Consider the following 23287-nt stretch of genomic DNA (forward strand, 5'->3'; position numbering starts at 1 on the left):
CTGGGGCCCGCCCGCGCGGCACCCATCCTCCCGGCCGGCCCACGGTCTGCGCGGGGATGGGAGGCGCCCACCGGCTCCAGACGCCGCGGGAGGGACGTGGGACGCGGGCAAGCTCCTCCGGGGCGCGGACGCTGAGCACGGCCTGTCCCGCAGGTCTGGATGCTGGTGGCCGGCTTCCTGCTGGCGCTGCCACCCAGCCGGGCTGCAGGCACACCGAGAGTGGGTAGGCGCCCGGCGCGGCAACGGAGCTGTGCGGACCGGCCCGAGGAGCTTCTCGAGCAGCTGTACGGGCGGCTGGCGGCCGGCGTGTTCGGCGCCTTCCACCACACCCTGCAGCTGGGGCCCCGCGAGCAAGCGCGCAACGCGAGCTGCCCGGCAGGGGGCAGGCCGGCAGACCGCCGCTTCCGTCCGCCCACCAACCTGCGCAGCGTGTCGCCCTGGGCCTACAGGTGAGCTGGGCGCGCGCTGGCCGGGGGAGGGCGGAGCGATGCGGGCAGGTGGGCGGGGTGAAACGGGAGGGGGCGGGACGGGGTAGGTGGATGGCGGTGTGATGGGGCGGGGCGATACTGAGTTGTGGGCGGGACTAACGGGGGCGGGGCGGATGAATGGAGAGTCGGAGTTGGGAGTGGGAAGCAGCTCGTTACCACAAAAGCCGGCTACCTCCCTTAGGAGGAATTCTGCTTCCCTTGTTTACCCTTTCGTTGTTTCATATGCGCAGATATCTCTTGAACACCTATTCTTTGCCAGGGTTAAATGGCTTGTAAGTTGTGAAAAAGGGTGAGTTGTGAACAAGGAACTAAGTCTAGGGATCTTTTATTAATTTCTCTAGCATTTTGCCCTGGAGGCCTGTGGAAGTCCCCACGCAGGGAACTGACGTGGATGTGGGTAGTACGGAAGTACGGACAGTCCTTGAGCGCCCTTGGGTCGCAGAGACTGCTGGCATGGAGGCCTGGGAAGCACATCCTCTGAACCCGGGTAGCTTCTAGAAGGCAACGGGAAGAGTGGGGATAATTGGGAAGGAAACTGTAATACCAGGCAGAATATAATGTGAAACGTTTTGAGTGTGATTGTTAAAGCTGGGGGTGGGGAGATAACTTTTTAGAGCAGTGGTTCCCAACCATTTTGGGACCAGGGAGGGACAGTTTTTCCAAGGATGGGAGCGGAGAGATCTGATAAGAGGCGAAGCTCAGGGAGTGATGCTGCAGGCCGGGGACTGATACTTGCAATTCTAGAAGATCCAAATGGCCTTTGAAATGCACTTTGGTGAACAGGCAAGATTCTGAGTTTGGCCTGGTATAGAGGTCATTTCAGAAGAAAGGGACAGCCTATAAGAAGAGAAGGCTAGGAGTGCTGGGAGTGGCTAGGGTGTCCTCAGCTGGCACTGTGGCCAACCCTCCCCTTAAGGGAAGAGAGCTCACAGGCCAGCAGGGGCAGCCCTAAGGAGTGAAAGACAAGCTCCCCCAGACTAGGGCTGTCCTGGGGAAAGGGACAGCTTAAGACAGGGGTTGTTTGCCTGTGGTGAAGTGTCAGCTAAGGCTGGAGGCAAGCCCAGGAGCTGGGTCAAAGCCTTGTTGACAGCACTCACAGTTTGACACTTATCCAGTGGATGTCCTTTGATCAAGGAAGCTGCATAAAGCCACTTGGCATTTTGGGAGGGGGTTTTAGGATGGAGAATGGACTGGACATTGCAATGCTTCGAGCAAAAGGCATAGAGGATCTTTCAGGCCATGCAGGGTAGAAGGGGAGACTAGGCTCCATGTGAAAGATGCTGAAGAAGTACAGGAGCTAGGCACAGTGAATGATGCCTGTGATCCTAGCGATCTGGGAGGCTGAGATGGGAGGATTGCTAGGGTCAGGACCAGCCTGAGCAAGAGAGTGAAACCCCGTCTCTACAAAAGTTGCAGTGAGCTATGATGATGCCGCTGCCCTCTAGATAGGGCACTAGAGTGAGACCCTATCTCAAAAAAAAAAAGCACGGGACAGGACTTAGTGAGTGACTGATTCTATGGGAGCAATGGAAGATGGGCACAAAATGTGTCATGGCTCAAGGCTTTAGTCATATTGCCAAAGGGAGAGTCAGAGAAAGTACTGATTCTGCCTACATTGCATCTGGGCTTCTCCAGCCTCCCCCGCCACATGCCCACCCCCCTGCTTTTCCTTTTACTTAGCACCATGCAGGAACCAAGCCTGTCCTGAGAAGCTGAATGGTAGGGTCTTCCTCCACTTGGCTACTCTGCAGAGGACTGAGTTCACTGTGGCCTGTTCTCTCAGACCTCCCCCCAGTGTGGACATCTGGCCCTGGCCAGGACCCATGCTGCCCTCTCCTTTCCCTCCTTCAGCTGGTTCCTCAGGACGTACCATGGGACCATTCCTACTGATAGTTTCATTCTCTTGCTCTTCCTCTCTCTGCCCACCATTCCCAGGACCCAAAAGTGTGGGCTATCCTTTCACCCTTCTTCTTCCCATCTCATTATGTCTTTGGTATCCTAAGTGGCATTAAAGGAACTAAGGACCTGAGGACTATAGTATGGCTTCTCCAGATAGAAACTGCTGCCTCTGTATCTCGCTGTAGCAAAGTCTCACCTCTGTGGGCAAGTCCAGGCCTGCCCTGGGCTGGGCCAGAGGCATCAGATCACTACTTAGTGGTGAGGGCCAGGCCTCCCGTTATGCACGTCTCCCACATCAGCTTGGTTTGCTGAGATGGCACGTAAGCAAAATGGGGAAACAGAATTAAGTGCAAGTGTTTAGAAAGGAAAGAATGGGTTAGTATTGGGCCTGTTGAGTTTTATCTGCCTGAGAGGCATACCAGTAACAATGACCAGTTAGCCATGGAAGTGGGTGTCAGAGCTCAGGAGAGAGAGCAAGGCTGGAGGACAAATGGGGAATTAGCAACCCTAGAATTCTGCATGCAGTAGATTTAATTGAGCTGCCCTTGATCCCTTGATGGGGCAGGACCTGGCAGTGGTGGGGGGGAGTGGGCCACAGGAGGTTACTGATGAGAAGGACAAACAGGGCTGGGGGGGGGTGTCTTGGCTGCCTGGATCTGTCAAGTTTGGAGCCAGTCCTGTGTAGTCCCAGGAGCAGGAGCTGCAGCTGCATCAGGTGGTTTAAGGTGTCTTGTGCGTCATTTCTCACACTATTTTGGTGACAGTGATGAGATTGCTCTCCGTAGGGAAATGGATGCCGGGTACCTTGTCCTCCCTGAAGGAAAGATGGCCTTCAGGGGACAGGTGCTGGGCCAGAACTCCAGACTGCTGGCTGCTAAAGCTGGCCCTGTTCCTTCTCTTCTCAGTCCTTGTGCCTCTCATCACCTCTCACCACCTCTTAGCTTCTTGTAAGATCAGGAAAAGAGAGAACTGTGCTCACCTGCAGGCGGTTAGCACAGGTATGGGTGGTATTTCTGAAGGCATGACAGTCAGAGAGACTGAGAAAGATGGGGAAATGGGCTGCAGGGCAGAAGCGCTGATAGGCACAGAGAGGATCGCTGTAGGAGGATATGATACATTTTAAAATAGACATTGCAATATAAGGTGGCTTTCCATATCTTGGGGGGAGGGTGGATCATACAGTAAATGGTGTTGGGACAGCCTAGACCTCACTTCTATGTGAAAATAAATTCCAGATGATTCAAAGATTTAAATGTAAAAACTAAAACCACAAAACCAGAGAGAAACACAAGCAATGATATTTATAATCTTGAAGTGGAGGAGGCCTATTTAGCAGCTCACAGTCCCCTAAAGTCATAAAAGGCAAGATTGAAAAATGCAATTATGTAATTATACACCATTTCTTCTTGGCAAAATAAAATAAGAAAAATACAAGGGCAGACTGTGGAAAAACAATTGCAACCCCTGTCACAAAGAGCTCAGGGCTCACTTCCTAAAGAGCTCCTACAAGTCAATCAGAAAAGACCAATGATGTTATCAGAAAGATGAGCAAAGTTCAGGGACGTTTCCCAGGGAAAGGAGGTCAAGTGACTCAGATGCTTGACTCGTGATGAGATGCTAACTTCAGGCACACTAAGTGAAATGTGCGTTAAGACTATACTGAGAACCTTTGTTTTTGGCAGGGGTACTCAGCAAGCTACGTTGGCAAAGGTGTGAGGGGGAAAGGTGTTCTCATCAAGGAGAGGGGCATGAGTCAGCATAACTTTTAAGGAGGTCAATTGGGTACTGACTGTCAAAATTTTAAATTCACAAACCCTTTAACCTAGCAATTCTCCTACAGACACATTAGCTCATATGCCAAATGATATGTGTACAGGGATGTGAGCTTGTTGCTGTGACAGCAAGGGATTGAAAGCCATCTAAACACCCCCAAAAGGCAGTACCTTAGATAAAATATTCTGCAGCTGTAAGGAAAATGAGGCAGCTGTGAAGCCACCAGAGGAGACCAGTCACCAACATAAAGGGGAAGGTGTGTATAGCATCCTGCCATTTCTGTGTTAAGGGAGAAAATATGACATAACATATACATGTGATACGTGATATTTTAAATGTCTACCTACACACACACACTGGCATCTTTGGAATGTGGTTATTATGGTGCCTGTTACAAAGGGCTCTGGGAGGCTAGGAACAGTGTTGGGGAGGAGACCTACTTTTCACTCTTATATATTTTACATTTTTGCCATATGCAGGTATTACTTTTTTCAAAGACATTTTAACTTTTAAGTTGAGAGCAGAAAGAGAAACCCCACAATGAGAAAAAACTGATACTGAAGAATGAAGCTTCAGTTATAACAATAGCCTTGGACATACTAAGAGCATTGGTGTGAAGGGAACTATTTGCCCTGACAGGCTATCAGGCTTATAGATGAGGCCCTGGCAACAGCTGGGTGGAGATTTCAGCACCCTGGTCACTCCATAGCTGGTCTGGGCTATAGGGGAGGCGCTCAGGCCCGGAGGGATTAAGGTGTTATTGGCCCCAGGTGACTGGAAGGAGATGGTTGAGTCAGGATCTAATCCTAGACCTCCCTGACTCAGGCTGGCCGTTAGAAAAGCAACATTCAATGTCCAGAGTATAAAAATATTTTCTCATTTACTTTGTGGCATAGTGTTTGTTTCTCTTTAGTTTTCAAAACAAAAATGACAAAAATAAAATCAATTGCATTGCTCAGTAAGGTTTTTTTTAAGCCAAATTGACATATTATGAAATATATTGTAGGAGCAGAGGCCTGTTAAAGTATCAAGATATACATTACTCATTTCTGATGAAACCCTAAAGATAAACACCTACCAAAACTCTAAATAATAATTCTTCATGGTTTATATTTTTCAATTTTTGGTAGTAGTCTAAAGATAACTTTTCTCTAAGACATGAATAATGTACAACATTTTAATTTTAGGCTTTATTTGTTACTTTTTTTTTCCTTTTGGCCGGGGGCTGGGGTTGAACCTGCCACCCCTGGTATATGGGGCCAGCGCCCTACTCCTTGAGCCACCCTATTTGTTATTTTTTTTATTTAACTCTTTTCCTCCAGGGAATTTAAGAGGCTACATCTAAATTTAGTTTGCAATAAACAATTCCATGGATAGCAGTACCAACAAGGGAGTAAATGGAAAGAAAAACTAAGAAACAGGATAGGGAGTATGTTAGTCCATTTTCTGCTACTATAACAGAATACCACAGATGGGTAATTTATAAAGAACTGAAGTTTGTTTCACATCACAGCTCTGGAGGCTGGTAAGTCCAAGAGAGCTGGCATCTGGTGAGAGTTGGCCCATGGAGGAAGGCACAGGGTGGAAGTGAGCTCATGAGATAGAGAAAGAAGGAGACAAACTCACCCTTTTTATCAGGAATCCACTCCTGGGGTAAAGCACTAATCCATTCATGAGGGTAGATCCCTTGTGCCCAGTCACCTTTTCAAGGCCTCATCTCCGAGCACTGTTACAGTGGCAACTAAGTTTTCAACTCATGCCTGAGCAACATGGACGCCTATAATCCTAGCACTCTGGGAAGTCAAGGTGGGGTGGGTAGATTGCTTGAGCTCAGGAGTTGGAGACCAGCCTGAGCAAGAGTGAGACCCTGTCTCTATTTAAAAAATAGGAAAATCAGCTGGTGTCATGGCAGACACCTGTAGTCCCAGCTACTCAAGAGGCTTAGGCAAGAGGATCACTCAAGCCCAGGAGTTTAAGGTTGCTGTGAGCTAAGACACCAGGGCACTCTAGCCTGGGGCAATAGAGTGAGAGACTCTGTCTAAAACAAAAATTAAAAATAAAGTTTTCAACTCATGAATTTTGGGGGGACACATTCAAACTACTGCAGGGAATGTAAGAAAACGGGGGGGATAGGGGATGGGAGGTTGAATGACTTAAAAGTAGACATGTTGGCTCGGCGCCTATAGCTCAACCGGCTAAGGCGCCAGCCACGTACACCTAAGGTGGCGGGTTCGAATCCCCAGCCCGGACCCGCCAAACAACAATGACGGCTGCAACCAAAAAATAGCCGGGCGTTGTGGCGGGTGCCTGTAGTCCCAGCTTCTTGGGAGGCGGAGGCAGGAGACTCGCTTGAGCCCAGGAGTTGGAGGGTGCTGTGAGCTGTGATGCCACAGCACTCTACCCAGGGGGACAGCTTGAGGCTCTGTCTCAAAAAAAAAAAAAAAAGTAGACATGTTAGGTCACTGGAGAGTTTGAGGAGGCAGAGAGCTCACTGCTAGCAGGTAGGTTCAGTTATTGTCAGGGGTGCTGGGCAAGGCATGGTCGCCAAGGAGAAGCAGACCAGAGCGGACAGCCAGGCTGAAGGAAATTCAGTATTTTCCTGTGGCCATGTTACCAGAACTTTTATCAGGTGACAGGTAGGAAGAGGATAAATCAGAAGAAATAACCATAGGGATTTCGTTTGTGAAGCACACAACAGCAGTGTTGGGCATAAGTTTGTAATAGCAAGGAACTGACAGTCACATAAGCATCTGTAAATGGACATCAAAAATCAACTAGTCAGATAAAATACTATACAGCTTTGAAGAAGATTGAGGCAGCTCTAAATGGACCTAAGTACCATTTCCAGTATTTTGTGGGCCAATCAGGGGTGACCCATTCTCAGCGGGACCCTCACTCTCTGATAAATCCAGCATCTGATATTTAGTGATAGTGTATGTTAGCACTATTTTCATCAGGAAAGGTTGGCTTTCTAAAAAGGATATTTTTGCATATCCTTCCTCTAATCCTTAAATGCAGCTAAGCCAAACATCATTTTCCATGTGGACTACCCATTAATTATTCCAATTTCCCCATACAGAAACATAGGATCACATTCATGCATCTAACATTGACTGGGGTACATGGGCAGCGGAAAACCACAGGCCCTGGTGCTTTCCTTCTACACTTACGAGGCACCGTTCACATCACTATCAAATCTTTTGTAAAAAGTATTAAAGGAGGCCTGGCGCCCTGGCTCACACCTGTAATCCTAGCACTCTGGGAGGCAGAGGCAGGCGGATCGCTTGAGCTCAGGATTCAGACCAGCCTGAGCAAGAGGGAGACTTGTGTCTACTGGAAATAGATAAACTAGCCGGGCATTGTGGCAGGCGCCTATAGTCCCAGCTACTTGGGAGGCTGAGGCAAGAGGATCTCTTGAGCCCATGAGTTTGAGGTTGCTGTGAGCTATGACGCTAGGGCACTCTACCCAGGGCACCAGAGTGACACGTCTGAAAAACAAAAATATTATCAAAGGAACGTAACCTTAGACAAAGAGACGTTAGGAGTATAATGTTAGAGAACATCATCTCTTCTGAAAGTGACCTCTTTCAGATTTCCACTTGGCGCTTTTCAAAGCACCCCGTCCCTTTGCGCGGCAACACTGAGACTCAAAGCAAAGCAGGGATTGACTGCGCAACCAGGTGGGACGCGCCTCCCAGCAGCCGGGCGGGGGCGGGCGCTCAGTCTGGGGAGGCGCAGGGCCTGCAGCGGCGTCTGCGGCCGACAGGGGGCAGCGCCGCGCCAGTGTCCCTGTCCCTGTGGCGGCTGCCGGGGCGGCCAGCCTGGGCGCAGTCTTGGGACCCGCAGTCCTATGGGTCATTCTAATGACTTTAAAGCAAACTACAAATCTTTCCGTTTTCCAGGGGTATCTGCACCCAGTAGATGAGCACAGGTGCTGTGTCCTTTCCACTGGGATGATAATGTTCTGCTAATAAGGCAAAGGTGGAGGAAGGGACAGGAAGAAAGAAAAGAAGAAAAAGAGTGACGGGCTGCCTGGCTCAGTCACGGTGTCTGGGTGGGTCATGGCTCATCATCATTTATTTTTGGAGAAAAGAATCTGCTCACTGTTTAAAGCAGCTTATGTAAGTGTTGGTATTTCCCCTAAAACATATTTTCATGTATAGGTGACCTTGAATTGGCCTAAGCCCTACATAGACTAATCCCCCAACCCCCGGCTTCTCAAAATACTGCAGGCTCTACTGCCCCTATCACTGTCCTTGGGGCAAAAATAAAAGCATTGTCATAGGCATTGTCATGGGATTAAAGCCTCTCGTTCTGAAAATAGATGTGTTCATTTGCTTTGATGGTTATTTTCCCTAACTGCCTGGGTTTTACTTCAACATTCTTATGATAGCCAGGGATAATGATAATATTTCATTCCATCAGCACCTCTTTCAAAGTTCTTGACCTGAAGAAAATGTGTGTGCCCTTAATGCCAATAGAAGAGTTTGGGCAAGTCCAGGAAGTTCTGTACATGCCATGAAGTGAAATTCCTTGTGTGTCTGTCTTCCAGAAATGACACGTGAAAATTGGCAATGAGCCACTGCTCACTTAATTAATGAGAGGTCAGAGAGAAAACAACCTACCAGGGAACTCTTCCAGAATTAGAGTTTAGGTGAATGTTCTGATAGCAACTATTCCTCACAACCCACGAATAGTGACAGCTGGCCCCCTGGGGGCCAAGTGGGCTCCCTGGGCACTACCCCCACTGCCAAGAGTGGGCACTTCAAAAGTGGCTCTGAACCCAGCCTGCGCAGCTTCCCCCAGACAGATAGCCAAGCTGTCCCGTGGGCAGGAGTCATGTTTTTCCTTTGAAGAAATGTTTCCCAGCTGCACTGAATGTGTGGCATTTGCCATGACAAAAGGATAAAACCTTTCAAGAAATGTGGGCTCTCATTTTCATTTCTCTGTCTCTTTTTCCCTTTGCAAAACATTTTTCTTTGAATTGCCTTTCAAATTCTGTTCCAAAGCATTATTCTTTCCTCTTCCCAGATCTCCCAGATGAACAGATTTTACACGGAATAAATGGATTTCTGGTTGCAACATACCATGCCTCAGCTAGTTGTTAAATAGCCACAAACCACAGCCCAGAGTCTGTTGTCACTGAGTGGCTCAGGCAGTTTGGCTTATGGGGCCATCAGCGCAGTCCACGGGCTAACCCAGGAAAGCTGGAAGGTGCTGGGCAGGCTGCCTCCCTGTCAGTGCCTCAGTTTTCTCATGAGTAAGAGGAGGTGGCAGACTGAGCCCTCCTGCTCCTGGTAGCCCTGAGCTGGCTCAGTTGGCAGGAGAGCCGAGATTGTTCTGGAACTTGTCCCTATGGCTCCACTTCAGGACTGACCTCAATGCCAAGTTCAGGATCACACCAAAGTCATCCTCAGTCCCCTGATGGGGGCAGGACTTACCCCTAGTTGTCCTTGGTCAGGGGAAACTGGCTGGATCAGTGCTCAGGTCAGGCCTTACTGCAACCCCAGGCTGATTCTCCATGTCCTCTCTCATGACACATGCACAACTGATGTTTTCTTGTGGGGGCCAGAAAAGCATTTTTCAGAGCTTCTTGGCAGTGCATATTGAAGGATCTTTGGCTCCCTGGGGCCTTAGCAAATGGAAGGAGGGTGGAGCTGATGGGCCTGCTGGCCAGAACTTTCCAGCAGAGGGAAGCTGTTTGTGGTCTCCAGTTACTCCCTGGTCGGCCAGCAGAGCCATACTCTACCCGGCCCCCAGCCCAGGCCACCTGAGCATGGTAAATGCTGCAGTCTCATAATTGCTCCCCTCTCGATGCCCAGCATGGTCCAAAGGGAAAGTGAGAGATCAGAGGTTAACACAAACCCCTATCTGAGCGACTCATTACATCTCTTAAATGTGGAGACTGGCCTGTACCAAAGCTATCTATTAGAATTATCTGGGGACCTTTTTAAAACTATCATTTCACCCACCCCCACACACACTTTAGAGCAATTCATTCAGAATCTCTGGGGATGGGGAAACAGCGATCACTGTTTTTAAAATCTCACTTTTGTGCCTCTAGGGAAGCTATGCCATTGGCAATATTGATTGCTTACTGGGTTATTAATGACTTTCTTACACTAACTAGATGCAGCAGCTAGGAAAGTGCTGGCTAGTGTGTTGTGACATTCACATGTACTTGGGACAATGCAGTCATCTCATTGCTGACCATCGCTGCATCAGGGTGGCACTTACCAAGAGCTAACTGCCCTTTAGAGATGATGCCTACTACGCATTGCACATCCAGGAGGGGATTTCTGTTGATGCATCTGAATCAGTAATTCCCCATTTAAATGAACAAAATGGATGGCATGAACACTGTGCCCATCCAGAGCTTCTCAGTGTGCGGAATTAAGTCTGAGAACCCGTATTTTTACTAAGAGCTCTGTGTGGTTCTGACGCAGATAGCCAGACCCAAGCTTTGGAAATGTTGTTTTTGCCGCCATCTTGTCTTCCAGAAAGATGGTATTTTTCAACAGAATCTCAGCTCTTGGAAAGGGAAAGTACATGTCCCTCAGTGTCCCCAGCAGCCCACCGGGCATCTTGGTATTACCATAGTTGTATAATGTCTTGAGATCAGCTGGAGTGAGTCCACCCCCTCATTCTTCAAAATTGTCTTGACTATTCTTGGCCCTTTTCTCTCTAGAAATTTCAAGATCACCTTGCCAAGTTCCCAGAGAAATCTTTCTGGGATTTGGCTAGAATTGCACTGACTTTATAGATTAATGGGTGGAATTTTCTAAGACCTTAGAGACTCGACATACTGCCTGTGTCTTTTCTGAGCTTAAAACATTGATTAAAACATCACTTCAGCAGTCCTGCCCTCAGGAAGGTGGGGCAAGTGGCCCAGTTGTCAAGTCCATCTCCTATACTGTATAAAGAACTAGGCAGGCAGGGCAGTTTGCCCAAGGTCACTGGTTGGTGACTCAGTTGGACCAAAACATTAGGTCCAGGACTCTTATTGATTCCCTCCCATCTTTTTAAGTCAGTCTGTTGGGTTGAACTCATGGACTGACCTTTAGTACTTGTCAGTACATGTGGGTTTCTAGTAAAGCCCGAGGAAGGCATTTCTCCCTACTTTGTTCACAGGGTTGAGGTCTTCTGATTATGGTAAGAGAAATCGTCCTACTCACCCCCTGCCACTTTGAAATTAATTTCAGATATTTCAAAGCAGGAGGGTAAGCCATGGCTAGGCATTGGTGCCATCAGGTGCCCAGCCATACTTGGGCATCAGATAGAGAACATACCAGGTGTCCATTCCCCACCCCCCATGTGCTCATTGTTCTCTGAGCTCCGGACAGTGGGGTGAACAGCTTCAAATTGTTTCCTACTGAGTCTGGGCCCCAGGGGCTGGGCTCTTTTTCTGTCTCTGCTGTCACTTACATTCCTCCATGAGCTCCAGCTTGGTTTCCATCACCTCTAATCATCCCTAGAGGACTTGTCCTTTGTTCTTGGATTAAGCCACCTGTCATTCACTCAAGCCAAGCTTCCCACGTGGCTGGGAGCTTCTGAGATCCGTCAGAGGGGAAAACTTGATGTGTCTCAAGCGTGTCCCTGTGCCAAGGTTCCACAGAATAGCATGCAGAAAATGTAAAGACAAAAGAATTATTGCTCACAGGAGGCAAGGCGGCCTGTAGAGTTCTTACTCAGTTGCATTTCCATGTTTGGTAAGAGAAAAGGTTCCCAGCTGGAGTTTGTTCTGCTTCCTTTCGGCAGCAGCTCTCCTAGCTGATGTCCTCCACACCCACCCCCAACCCCTGCAGCTCCCTGCAGGAGGGCTGGGGGGCTCTTCCTTCAGCCCCTTGCCCTGCCCAGATAATGGCCTGTCTGCGCAGTGGCCAGGTCTTTCTGTTCTCCAGGGTGCTGGCACGGACATTGCCACTCTGGGTGCCTGGGGTGCTAGAGGTGTCCTACCCCCCATTCGCAGCACTTTCCTGCATTGAGAGTGTTACCGGATTTTTGATACTGAATTTCCAGTCTCTTGGTCTCGGCAGTTCGAAGAATGAAGCGACGGACCACAGGATAGGTTTTATTCAACAGGTATAAGTGTTACAGCTCTTATAACAAGCCAAACCTCCTTGTAGAGTAGAATTAGCAGTAAGATAGGTTTTATAATAGGAGTGTTACAGCTCTTATAAAGGAGCAAACCTCCTTGCAAGTGTTTACAGCTTTTATAAAGGAGCAAACCTCCTTGGGAGTGTTTACAGCTCCTACAAAGGGGCAAATCTCATAGAGCAGGATACAAGTGTTACAGAGCCAAACCTCTTTGCTCTTCTCCTGAGATCTGCCCAAGTCTGTGCTCAGGGTCTCTGGCTTATATAGGGGCAGTTGTCCAATGAGCTTTTGGGTCTTGAAAATACACTAATCGTGAATAGGTTTTGAAAACGGACCAATCAGGGATGCACTGGAGGAATCGCCAGAAGTCCACGTGAGGAGACAGCACAGTGCCAGTGTCTTTCCCCGCACTTGTTCAGTTCTTTTGGCTACTGGAGCCTCTGTTGGGGGAGGGAAGCTCCCCCTTTTGCTCCAGCCTGCTGGTTTCTGTGCCAGCTGCCACCAAGGCAGAGCGGGCAGGTCCTCTAGCGCCGCTCTACTGGAGCCTTTGGTGGGGGAGGGAAGCTCCCATCCGCTTGCTCCAACCTGCTGGTTCCTCTGCCGGCTGCTGCCACCAAGACAGGTGGCAGGTCCCCAAGCCCCGCTCGGCTGAGCTGGCTGGGGCACCACTTTTCCGGTATCAAGAGTAACCACTGGTCTTAGCCCCATGGTTGGCAGTTTGCATTCTGCCCTATTCATACCTCTCATGGTCGATGGCAGTGGGACAAAGATGGGGCAGGTGACTTTCTATCAGAGGCCTTTACCCCATAGGGTGGCAGTGATGGTAGAAGTGTCAATCTGTCTGGCTGAAGGGCTGGGGGGGACATTTTTAGTTGGATAAACCTCTGACCCTCAGTGCATCTAAGTGCCTTTTAGCTTCACCTGCAAAACCAGCAGGATGACATCTGTTTCCAAATGGCCTATAGGGAGCAGTTAGCTCCACACTGTGGGCATGGATGGACAAGTCCCAGTTGATGAGAACTGCAAGGGCTTGACAGTGCCTTCCGGTTCAGCTCCCAGTACCAGTGAGGAAGCAGAATCCAATGAGGCCATACTGGGCCCATGCCTGCCCTTGGTCCTCATTGAATTGTTCCCTGCGATGCTGTCAGAAGCACTTTCCATGTGGGGAGCTCACCTCGGCTCAACTGCTCATGCCCTCGTGGGACCCTAATGGGACATCCAATCTAGGCTCTGCTCTGGCCCCCTGGCCCCCGTGCACAGCGAGAATCTCTCACCCGGTCTCGACCCATCACGCAAGTGTATGAGCACACACACACTCAGGCTCTCATTCCCCACCCCCAAACCAACTACAAAGTCCCCCTGGCAGTTCAGAGCCCACTGTGGTCATCTGCTCTCTAGCCTTGCTGTGTGTTGCTTCTTTCTGCTTGGAGCTCCTTCATTCCCTCTCTTTGCTTGTGAAGCCGTCATTGTCCTTGGGCCCTCCCAGGGCCAGCAATAGTCTATGCATGTGGTGCTATATCGTTATTCATGCCCACATGGGAGTATGGGACTTCAGAATGTTCCCAGGTTAACATGCACACCAACCTGCATGCTGCTGATGGCAGGACACTCAGAGACCTTACTAGCATTGGCAGTTGAACCAGGGCAGCCTTAGAGCTCAGAACTTGGCCAATGAGGCCTTAGTCCCATCATCATGCCTGAACATCTGCAAATGTTAAGTCACGTCCCAATTCCCCTGATTGTCCCATAAATGATTTTTAAAACTTTTCTTCATTGTTTTACCTTACTTTTAACTCTTTATTTTGAAATAATTTCAAGATAATAGAATGTGTGAAATTAGGAAAAGGAATCCCTGTGCACCCTTTGCCCAGGTTCCCCAAACATCAGTGTCGTAATTCATCTCAGCAAAATGGTGAGATCAGAGAATGAACATTGGTCAAAATTAATCTAACCTGCAGACCTGAGTTAGAGTAGCCTGCAGATGACCCTTTTCTGTCCCAGGATCCAGCACAACTCATTCATTGACTCAGGTGGCCAAAGATTTTGTAGAATGTCCCTCAGTGTGGGTTGGATATGTTTTTTAAGCATCCCCGTAATTGATCGGCCAGATATAGACATTTGAGAATGGAAGGGGCTTAATTTATTCTAACTGCCCCAGGTCAGGTTTCCACCCACCAGGATACCCTGTGTCCAACAGTCTCCATCATCAAGCCAGCTCTTCCAGGAAAGCTGGTGTGCCCTTGTGTCCTGTGCCCCATTTGTTCTCCCTTTTCACACTCCCTTGAATTGTCTTATGGGACAATGGTAAAAACTATCCACCTGGCTTGGCTCCTATAGCTCAGTGGTTAGGGCACCAGCCACATACACTGAGGCTAGCTGGTTCAAACCCAGCCCTGGCCTGCTAAACAACAATGACAACTGCAACAACCACAACAAAATAACCAGGTGTTGTGGTGGGCACCTGTAGTCCCAGCTACTTGAAAGTCTGAGGCAAGAGAATTGCTTAAGCCCAAGAGTTTGAGGTTGCTGTGAACTGTGACAACAGGCACTCTACCAAGGGAGACTCTGTCTATAAACAAACAAAACTCCACTTTCAGGTTACGATCTTCCCCTGGAGCTCCAGACCTTCTACTCTGTAATCTGAGGGGGTTTTCTAAAATTCCATCTGACCAGGTCCCTTCCATTGCCTTTAGGGCCAAAGCCAGGCTCCTGAATACTCCTGCCAGGCCCCCATGGTCAGGTATGCAGGAGCTCTGGCCTCACGGCCCCACTCTCTTTCTGGGCTCTGGCCTTTTCTCGTACTAGCTATGACACATTCCCTGGATCCTGGGCTTTGAACTGTGCCCCTAGAGCCTTCATCTTTTTCACCATAAACCCACCCAGGATCCACCTTTGCCAGGAGGCTCTCTGTAGTCCATAATTTGCATGTTTGTCCCCAAAGACGAGTTCCTGGCCAGGAGGTATGTGTTTTGTCTATGTCCCTCTCACCTGAAATAGCACACATGTATTTGTTGGTTTTATGTTGAAATTGTTTGGAGGTCATAAATCCTAACTGTTTAGAATTTCCTTATCCTTCATACATTAAGTTAGGGGCTTATATAGAGCTCAGGTGTGAAGGGGCAGGAAGCTGGTACAGGCCAGGTTCCTCACCCAGCTCCAAGCTCCTCCTTTGTGGAAGGCTCTGGAATGTCATGTCAGGGCCTGAGGAGGCGTCAACCCTGTCCTCAGCCTTCCCTCCCAGGGCAGACTTAGGTGTTGTGGAATTTCCATTATGAGCACACAGGGAGAGGAGTAGAGTTCAACTGAAGGAATTTGATAATTGCATTTAAACTTAAAATAATGGCTTGAATTGGACCTTAAAATTAGATTCAGGCTTCACTGAGTTGATACAGGTGTGGGGAAGAGACCTCTCGAGCAAAGCCTGGCCATTGGCCGTGCAGGGGGCATTCCACTTTGGAGATGCTTGAGCGATGCTAGACAGGTGTGGGCTAAACCTGGAGGCCTCTGAAGGCAAAGCAGAGGAATTCGGGTTTTTCCTATATGAACACCCGCAGCATGAGAGTTGTGGGCTGGGCAACCACAGAACTGAGGGGGAGGAATGAGGCGCCACAGAAGACTGGCACTGCTGGGGAGGTGAGTGTAGACAGTTTCCTCCTGCCACAGGAAGCTCATTGTGCTTTAAAAGCTCCTGGTGGTGGAACCGAGGAAACAGCAGCCTCGAGGAGCTATTTGTGTGCATTTTGGAGGGAGGGGTGAATGGACAAAATCAGTTTTTGCTTTGGAGACAACTTTTGCTGATGGTTCCCTCCCTCTCCAACTTATTAGCCTTGGCCCTGGACTCCTGCCTGTCTTCCGTACTCTCTTCCTACGGAGCAGGAGGGCCTCAGCCCAGGCTTCTGCTCCCCTGCCCCTCCTCTGGGCACCCCGACTGGAAACCTTAGAGTCATCACTGACCTCTTTTGACCTCATGCCCGCGTTCAATCTTGCCAAGTACTTGGAAATGTCCCTTTGAGCATCAATGTGTGTGAAGAGGCAGCTGGGCCTATGGTGTCCTAGCAGGGGGTTCCGCCTGCCACCTCTGCCTCACAGGTTTCCTGAGTCCAGATCACCAGCTGCTTCTTGTGCTTGCCCTCCTCTGTAGGAAGCCCACCTGGGCCCTTCACATAGATTCCCTGTGGAAAGAATGCACCATGTCTAGACTCACCACTCAGGCATGCTTCAGCCGATCCATGTCTAAAGATGTTGGCCCCAACAGAAAAAGAAAACCATGTGCCTTCCTTAGGGCACCAGGCCACTGACAAAGTCTCCCGATGGAGAAAGCTCTTGGCCTGATCTAGCAAATTTTATCCTGTCCTCCCAAGACTCATTCTGGCTGTGCTGCCTGTCAGGCAGCAGTCACTGGCTCTCCCCTTCTGCAGACCAGCCCCTAGGCCCCCCACCCCTGACCCCCTGCCTCCACAAACTTCTGAGTGTTCTGGCCCTGTCCCTCTCCAAGGCCCATAGGCTGTAGACTTCTGCCTGCCCCGCACACAGTCGGACCCCCGTTCCTCCAGTTTTAGGGACTGATACTTTGCTTGCAGCTCACTTTTTTCTCAGTGGACCCGTCCTTCCCTGTCAGGGACGTCATGTGCTTGCAAATGTGCCCCTGCTTCTCTGGCCCCGGCTGTGACCATGAGATGTGAGGGTCTATGGGACTTGGCTGCGGAGAATGAAACGTTGTGTACTGAGGGCAGTGCACATCGTAAATGGACAGATTAATGCTCCCCCTTGAGAAAGAGGACACTCTGAAGAGGCCTGCGGTTCCCAACGGCCTGCTGGCTGTGGGGTTGTGGCAGTGTCCAGCCCAGGAGTGTGGTCGCCTCCTTCCAGGGAATCCCCTGGTCCCTAAGACTGGTGGACACTGTGGCCACAGGCGGGCAGAGCTGATGGAGTTACCTGAATCCAGGCTGGCAGGTCCTGCCCGCTGGGCCAGCTGGGGCCTTTGGCTGAGGAAGGTGGCCTCCTGCACAGGTGCCTCCCAGCTTGGCGTCCAGGGGTGGAAATGTCTGCCCCACCTGCGCCTGTGGATCTTCAGAGCCCAGTGCACTGAGGGTCGCTCTGTGGGGCACTGAGGTGGCCCCTGGGGCTGGAGCTGCGGTCCGAAGCCAGGCAGGATTCTTATTCGGCCCCAGGAGGCACCGTCAGCATATCCCGTGGATTGTTTGCTCACATCAGCAGATACTCTACTGGCGGTTTAGACCAGGACTTGGTGAGGACCCTACTGGGGGACATACCCGACCTTCTTCCCTCTTCTCTTTAGTCCCTGATCTCAACGGAGTGTCCGACACATGTTTTCTTGGTCTCAGAGCAAACATTTTTCTGGGGCTGCCCTTTGTCAGCATGAACTCAACCCTGCTCTCTCCCTGCAGAATTTCCTACGACCCCAAGAGGTATCCGAAGTACCTGCCCGAAGCCTACTGCCTGTGCCGGGGCTGCCTGACAGGGCTGTTCGGGGAGGAGGACCTGCGCTTCCGCAGCGCCCCGGTCTACGTGCCCACCGTGGTCCTGCGCCGCACGGCCGCCTGCGCTGGGGGCCGTGCCGTCTACGCCGAGGACTACGTCACCATCCCGGTGGGCTGCACCTGCGTCCCCGAGCAGGAGAAGGACGCAGACAGCCTCAACTCCAGCATCGACAAACAGGGCACCAAGCTCCTGCTCAGCCCCCACGATGAGCCGGCCCGCCCCTGAGCTGGCTTGGTCCCGGCCCCCGAGGAGAAGCGCGTGTGCTGGCTGCGGGGGGGATGGCTGGGTTGGCGACCATACCTGATGGCGGCCCTTCCATCTAGGGTCAAGGCTGCTCTGGCGCGGCGTGTCCCCGGCTTACTTTTAGGCAAAAGTGGGCAGTCACTGAAAGCTAGTGGGAAAGACCTGGGCACGGGCATCCCGCTGGGAGCCGCCTGGGGTTTGGAGAAGGCCCTCCGGGAACTGGGGAGTCTTCCAGCTGCAGCGGGGACCCTGAAAGGGAGACTGTGCTTTTTAAAGTTTTTTTTTTTTTTTAAGTAGAGCATATACCTACTTTTTAAGTCAACTGTTTTGAATAGGGGAAGAAACTATTTTTATATTAGCACTTTAGAGCAAATATATTTTTACTTGACATAAACATTTTATAAGTATTCAGTTTTCATGTACTCTGACGGAGTATTTTAGAATCCTTGATAAACTTTTTAGCTGGTGCTTTGGCTGGGGTCTCCTAGTGCAGTCGTCCACTCACGGCCGGTGTGACACTGAAATGGACCTGCTGTTACTCCCACTGAAGATCCTCACAGGCCACCAGGTGAACCAAGGGGATGTGCAGGTGGCTCATATGATCCCAGAAAGGGCTAAGAATTCCAGAAATCTCAAACTTGGTTTTATTCATGAGTATATAAATGGTCTCAAACTTAAACAGTCTAAATTTTGGGTTGTTTTTTCACTTTTGAAAGCGACGAGAGCCAATTTGTGGATAAAATGTGGTGAGATAAGAGGTGGAATGTGACATCTTTGCCATTTTTTAGGCACAGCCCAAGCGGGTAATGGCATATGGTTATCAGGGCTTCAGGATCAGGCCAAATATGAGGAGAAAGTGGGCCAATTTAGAGATCAATTCTGAGGCTCCTTTTTCTACAAACTTCAACATGAGCTAAGTCCTGTTGAAAGTCTGTCTCTAAACACAGTTATTTGTAAAAATTATAAGTTTTTTTTAAATCATTAAAAAGTAATTATAGGTGAAAGATATGCTGGTTATGTGCATTTCTTTCTGGATTCTGCTTGGGTGGGCTGGACTTGAGTTCTAGAAGAAATAATGTTAACTAAAGTTTTCCTTTATCTAATCTCATGGTTGAAATTTAAGTTCATAAAGATTTGGTCCTAGAAAGATCAATTAGTCATGACAATCTCTTTGATCTTTAGTGACACCCCCAACTAAGACCAAGAAGTGTTCTTTATTCAAATGTATTTCACACACAAGCTTCACTGCCATAGAAATAAGAGTTGGCTTCCCTCCATTTCCGACTATCAGCTTTAGTTTGATCCCAACAGAAGGGTCACTTGGGGAACTTTCAGCTCCTACAAAATATTGACAGAAATTTTGTATGAAAACATCACTTGGTAAAATCTACATTGTCCAAATAAAAAATTCACAATTGAAAGCAATAGCTCTGTAGACTTTGGGAAATTTTATTTCCTTGTTCAACCTGGGGGAGAGAAATGGGATCCTCTGGTGGTTGTATGTCTAGAATACATTCCTGTGAGAAAACAAGGTTTAAAGCAACGACAAAAATCCATGTATTAATAGGAAAATACCTTTCAATTCAGTAATGTGGATATTGTTTCAATCTGTTGTGTAATATTTTCCAGGCTACTCCTAAATATAAATAGCGTAAGCTAAGAGGAAGGCAATTCAGTAGAGCAAACTATTTGCATGGGGAAAATGTCACAGTTTTATTTATTGTATTATGAGTTAGCTTATTAAAAGGTATCATATTCTCAGAAGAAATTAGCTTTCCATTCAAAAGTCTAGAAAAGCAAGCTTTATTTGTGATTTTTTTCTCTTAACGGCATATTCATCCACTTAGTAAATTCCTATCGGGCACTTCCCTGGTTCCAGTTACTGAGCTGCTACAAGACAGTTGTCAGTAAGATACAATCTCTTTCTTTAGCTAAAACAAATAAAAAGCATAAGCCCACAACTGCTCACATGCTAGGGTGCTGCCTTCTGTATGAATTCCCTCTCCTTGATGAGCTACATTTTCCTAATTTGGGAAACAAGCGCATAACACCCCCCGCATAGAAGTTGGCCAAGCCCTCAGCACAGTGCCTGGCCTGCATACTACCTGCTTACAGTAGGCATTAAAACACTGTCCCAATCATGTATAAGCTACATTTAAAATAAAAATCAAGCTAAGCCTTCTTTGTATTATATTTATTGCTCTAGTTGGCATCTGCCAGATGTGATTTTTTTTTTGGTATAACAGGTTAAGTTTAGGCTCAGTGTCTGTAGCACAGTGGTTACGGCACTGGCCACATGCATGAGGCTGGCAGGTTCAAACCTGTCCTGGGTCAGCTAAACAACAATGGCCAACTGCAACAAAAAAATAGCTCGGCATTGTGGCATGAGTGTGTAGTCCCAGCTACCTGGGAGGCTGAGGCAAGAGATTCGCTTAAGCCCAAGAGTTTGAGGTTGTTGTGAGCTGTGATGCCAACGCACTCTACTTGAGGACGACATAGTGACACTCTTGTCTAAAAAAAAAAAAAAAAAAAAAACCAAAACAGGTTACATTTAAAATTTACAAAATCTGTAGCACTTTCACTAGACAGCTGCTATTGGATACACTTTGAAATTAGAGGTAGTGGCAGAGTTTGGGGAGGTGCTATTTCAATGAATGATATTTTATTTAACAGAATTTTGTTCTCATTTAACACTAAAAGCTCTTAAGGGGGGAAGGGGGTTGATATTTTGTTTTATCAAACAAAAGGGAAGTTTACATACTGAAGAAACTGCCAGCCGAAATTCAATGACATTTCCCCCGCCCCCAAATTCCACTCGACTGGGGATTGCCTTTGGATACTCTATTGATTTCTAGGCTTTGCAGAGGTGCAACCTTGATGCTGTACATTTCAGTGCTTCTTCCCTTCCTCCCAGAAAAGTGCATGTTCTTGTCAAATGAATTCTGTCTTGAGGATTCTATGACAACCCTCGGAATGGAGGTACTTTGCTGGTTACTGAAGGTATTTTCCAACCAACCGACAGTATCTCTATTGTATACCTGTCCTGTACACATGCAATCACTTGGGAAAAGGCATCCAAAAACATTCTGCAAATATCAACAGTGCCACGTTCAGGTGCCAAGCACCCACACTTCTTGTTTTGCTACATCTTTCAGTAGGGCAAAGGGCAGAGGGAATGGCCAATTTTAGTAACTTGCTCCAGCCCTGACCATAGAAACGAGCATATAATCCTGTCTCCACAGTTTAAAGTTTCCTGTGTGTTCCCTCTGTTCTTGCCCCCAACACACAGTTGAACAGTTACAGGGAAACCTCTGGATTTTATTAGCAAAACAAAATTATCCTGTCCCTCCCACTGTGTAGATGGTTACTTTGTCTCTCAGTGCAAATTTCTGAATCAGAAAGGACTTACAAAGATGTCTATGAAAACATCCATTCAGGCTTTGAAGTCTGGATGTGAGGTATAAGAGGCAAGGGAGTCTTGTGAGCAATCGTGAAGTTCATTCCACATCTGCATTTGCAACGTACAGACGGGGCAATGAGATCGGCCTGGCCTGGCCTCCTAGCACTTATCCCCTGTGCACTTCCCATTTGTTAAGAGAGGCCCCAAGGAACACACCATGCCTAACAGGTATTTCTTAAAGGTTGCAGAGTTATAGCAGCAGCTCTTCTATTTAATCCAGAAGTAGGTCACTTACTTACAAACACAGATCTGCTAAAATCAAAATCACATCAGGGTTCCAAAGCCATGACACAAGACATTGGCTGCTTATGAAACCAAAGTGCAATTACTTCATTTCATAAGCCTCCTAACATGTCCAGTTTTTGTTGTTGTTAAGCAGGCCCAGCCAGGTTTGAACCCACCACTCCTAGTGCACAGGGCTGGCACTCTAACCACTGACCTATCGGTATCCAGTCTGATGTCCAGTTCTGATGTGAGTCAAGCTTGTACTTACACCACTTACCTCTTAATGAAGAAATAAGGTTTCTCTTGAACTAAATGCTACATTTACAGGATAACTACAATTCTGTTATTTCCAGGGTGCTACTACTCTCTCACAATTCCTACATTAAACATTGTTTTGTTTTGTTTTTTTAGAAAGTCTTACTCTATTGCCCTGGGTAGAGTGCCATAGTATCATCATAGCTCATAGCAACCTCAAACTCTTGGGCTCAAGTGGTCCCCTGTCTCAGCCTCCTGAATAGCTGGGACTACAGGCGCTTGCCACCATGTGCAGCGAGTTTTTTGTTCTATTTTTAGTAGAGATGGGGTCTCCCTCTTGCTCAGACTAGTCTGGAACTGCTGAGTTCAAGCAATCCACCTGCCTCGGCTCCCAGAGTGCTAGGATTACAGGCATGATTGTATGGGGCCTAAACATTGCATTTCTTCTTCTTCTTTTTTTTTTTTTTTGTAGAGACAGTCTCACCCTAACACCCTTGGTAGAGTGTCGTGGCATCACACAGCTCACAACCTCCAACTCCTGAGCTTAGGTGCCTCTCTTGCCTCAGTCTTCCGAGTAGCTGGGACTATAGGCACCTTACCACAATGCCCAGCTATTTTTTTTGTTGCAGTTTGGTCGGGGCCAGGTTTGAACCCGCCACCCTTGGTATATGGGGCCAGTGCTCTACCCACTGAGCCACAGGTGCCGCCCAACATTGCATTTCTATATGCAATTTGTTACTACGACTTGTTACTGGCCCAGGTAATTTTTAGCAAACTGATTCATAAGGAAATAATAGGGGTTATTTTTAAAAGAATAGACATTTATACTTAACATGTGCCAGGCGGTACTGTTAAAAATACCAGTGTTTCATACAAACAGAGTGATTTTTAAAGTAAATTAAAAGTCATCCAGAGTATGACAGCTGACATCTAAGAAACAGTGGGAAGGAGCTCATGCCCCCGAGGCTTGCTGAGCAGGACTGTGTGTGCTGGCCTTCCTCTCGGGCCCAGTCAGGAGAGGGTGAGTTTTATCCAGTGAGTAACATCCTACAGCATAGGCTCATTTCTGCACCCCACACACACCCTGCAGGGGGGCTGTGGCCCTGCCCCACACAAGGATGGGACAACCAAAGAGAAGTGACATATTTCACTTCCTTGCACACTGTGTTGGCCAAAGCAAGTAATGTGAGGTGGGGAAGTGTAATCTTTTCCCGGAGAAAAGGAATGTTTTTGGAAAGCTTTTATTTATTTATTTGAGACAGTCTTACTCTGTTGCCCCTAGTGGAGTGCCATGGCATCATCATAACTCATAGCAACCTCAAACTCTTGGGCTCAAGAAATCCTC

General features: G+C 48.4%; 1 protein-coding gene across 1 annotated transcript; it reads left to right on the forward strand.

Moving 5' to 3' along the window:
• Positions 1–159: 159 nt before the first annotated feature.
• IL17D (interleukin 17D) lies at positions 160–17991 on the forward strand. Its single transcript, XM_003796698.2, has 2 exons — positions 160–449; positions 17666–17991. Exons 1-2 carry the CDS (start codon positions 160–162, stop codon positions 17982–17984), a joined length of 609 nt encoding a protein of 202 aa, XP_003796746.1. The 3' UTR covers positions 17985–17991.
• Positions 17992–23287: the final 5296 nt, after the last annotated feature.

The sequence above is a fragment of the Otolemur garnettii genome, unplaced genomic scaffold, assembly GCF_000181295.1.
Source record: "Otolemur garnettii isolate 467f Iridium unplaced genomic scaffold, OtoGar3 scaffold00106, whole genome shotgun sequence".
Classification (NCBI taxonomy): domain Eukaryota; kingdom Metazoa; phylum Chordata; class Mammalia; order Primates; family Galagidae; genus Otolemur; species Otolemur garnettii.

What these genes read in the sequence shown, in the direction of transcription:
- IL17D (XM_003796698.2), top strand. Translation starts at nt 160, where the DNA reads ATGCTGGTGGCCGGCTTCCTGCTGGCGCTGCCACCCAGCCGGGCTGCA. An exon ending in GTGTCGCCCTGGGCCTACAG is followed by an intron (nt 450 to 17,665) that starts GTGAGCTGGGCG and finishes CTCTCCCTGCAG; the next exon opens with AATTTCCTACGACCCCAAGA.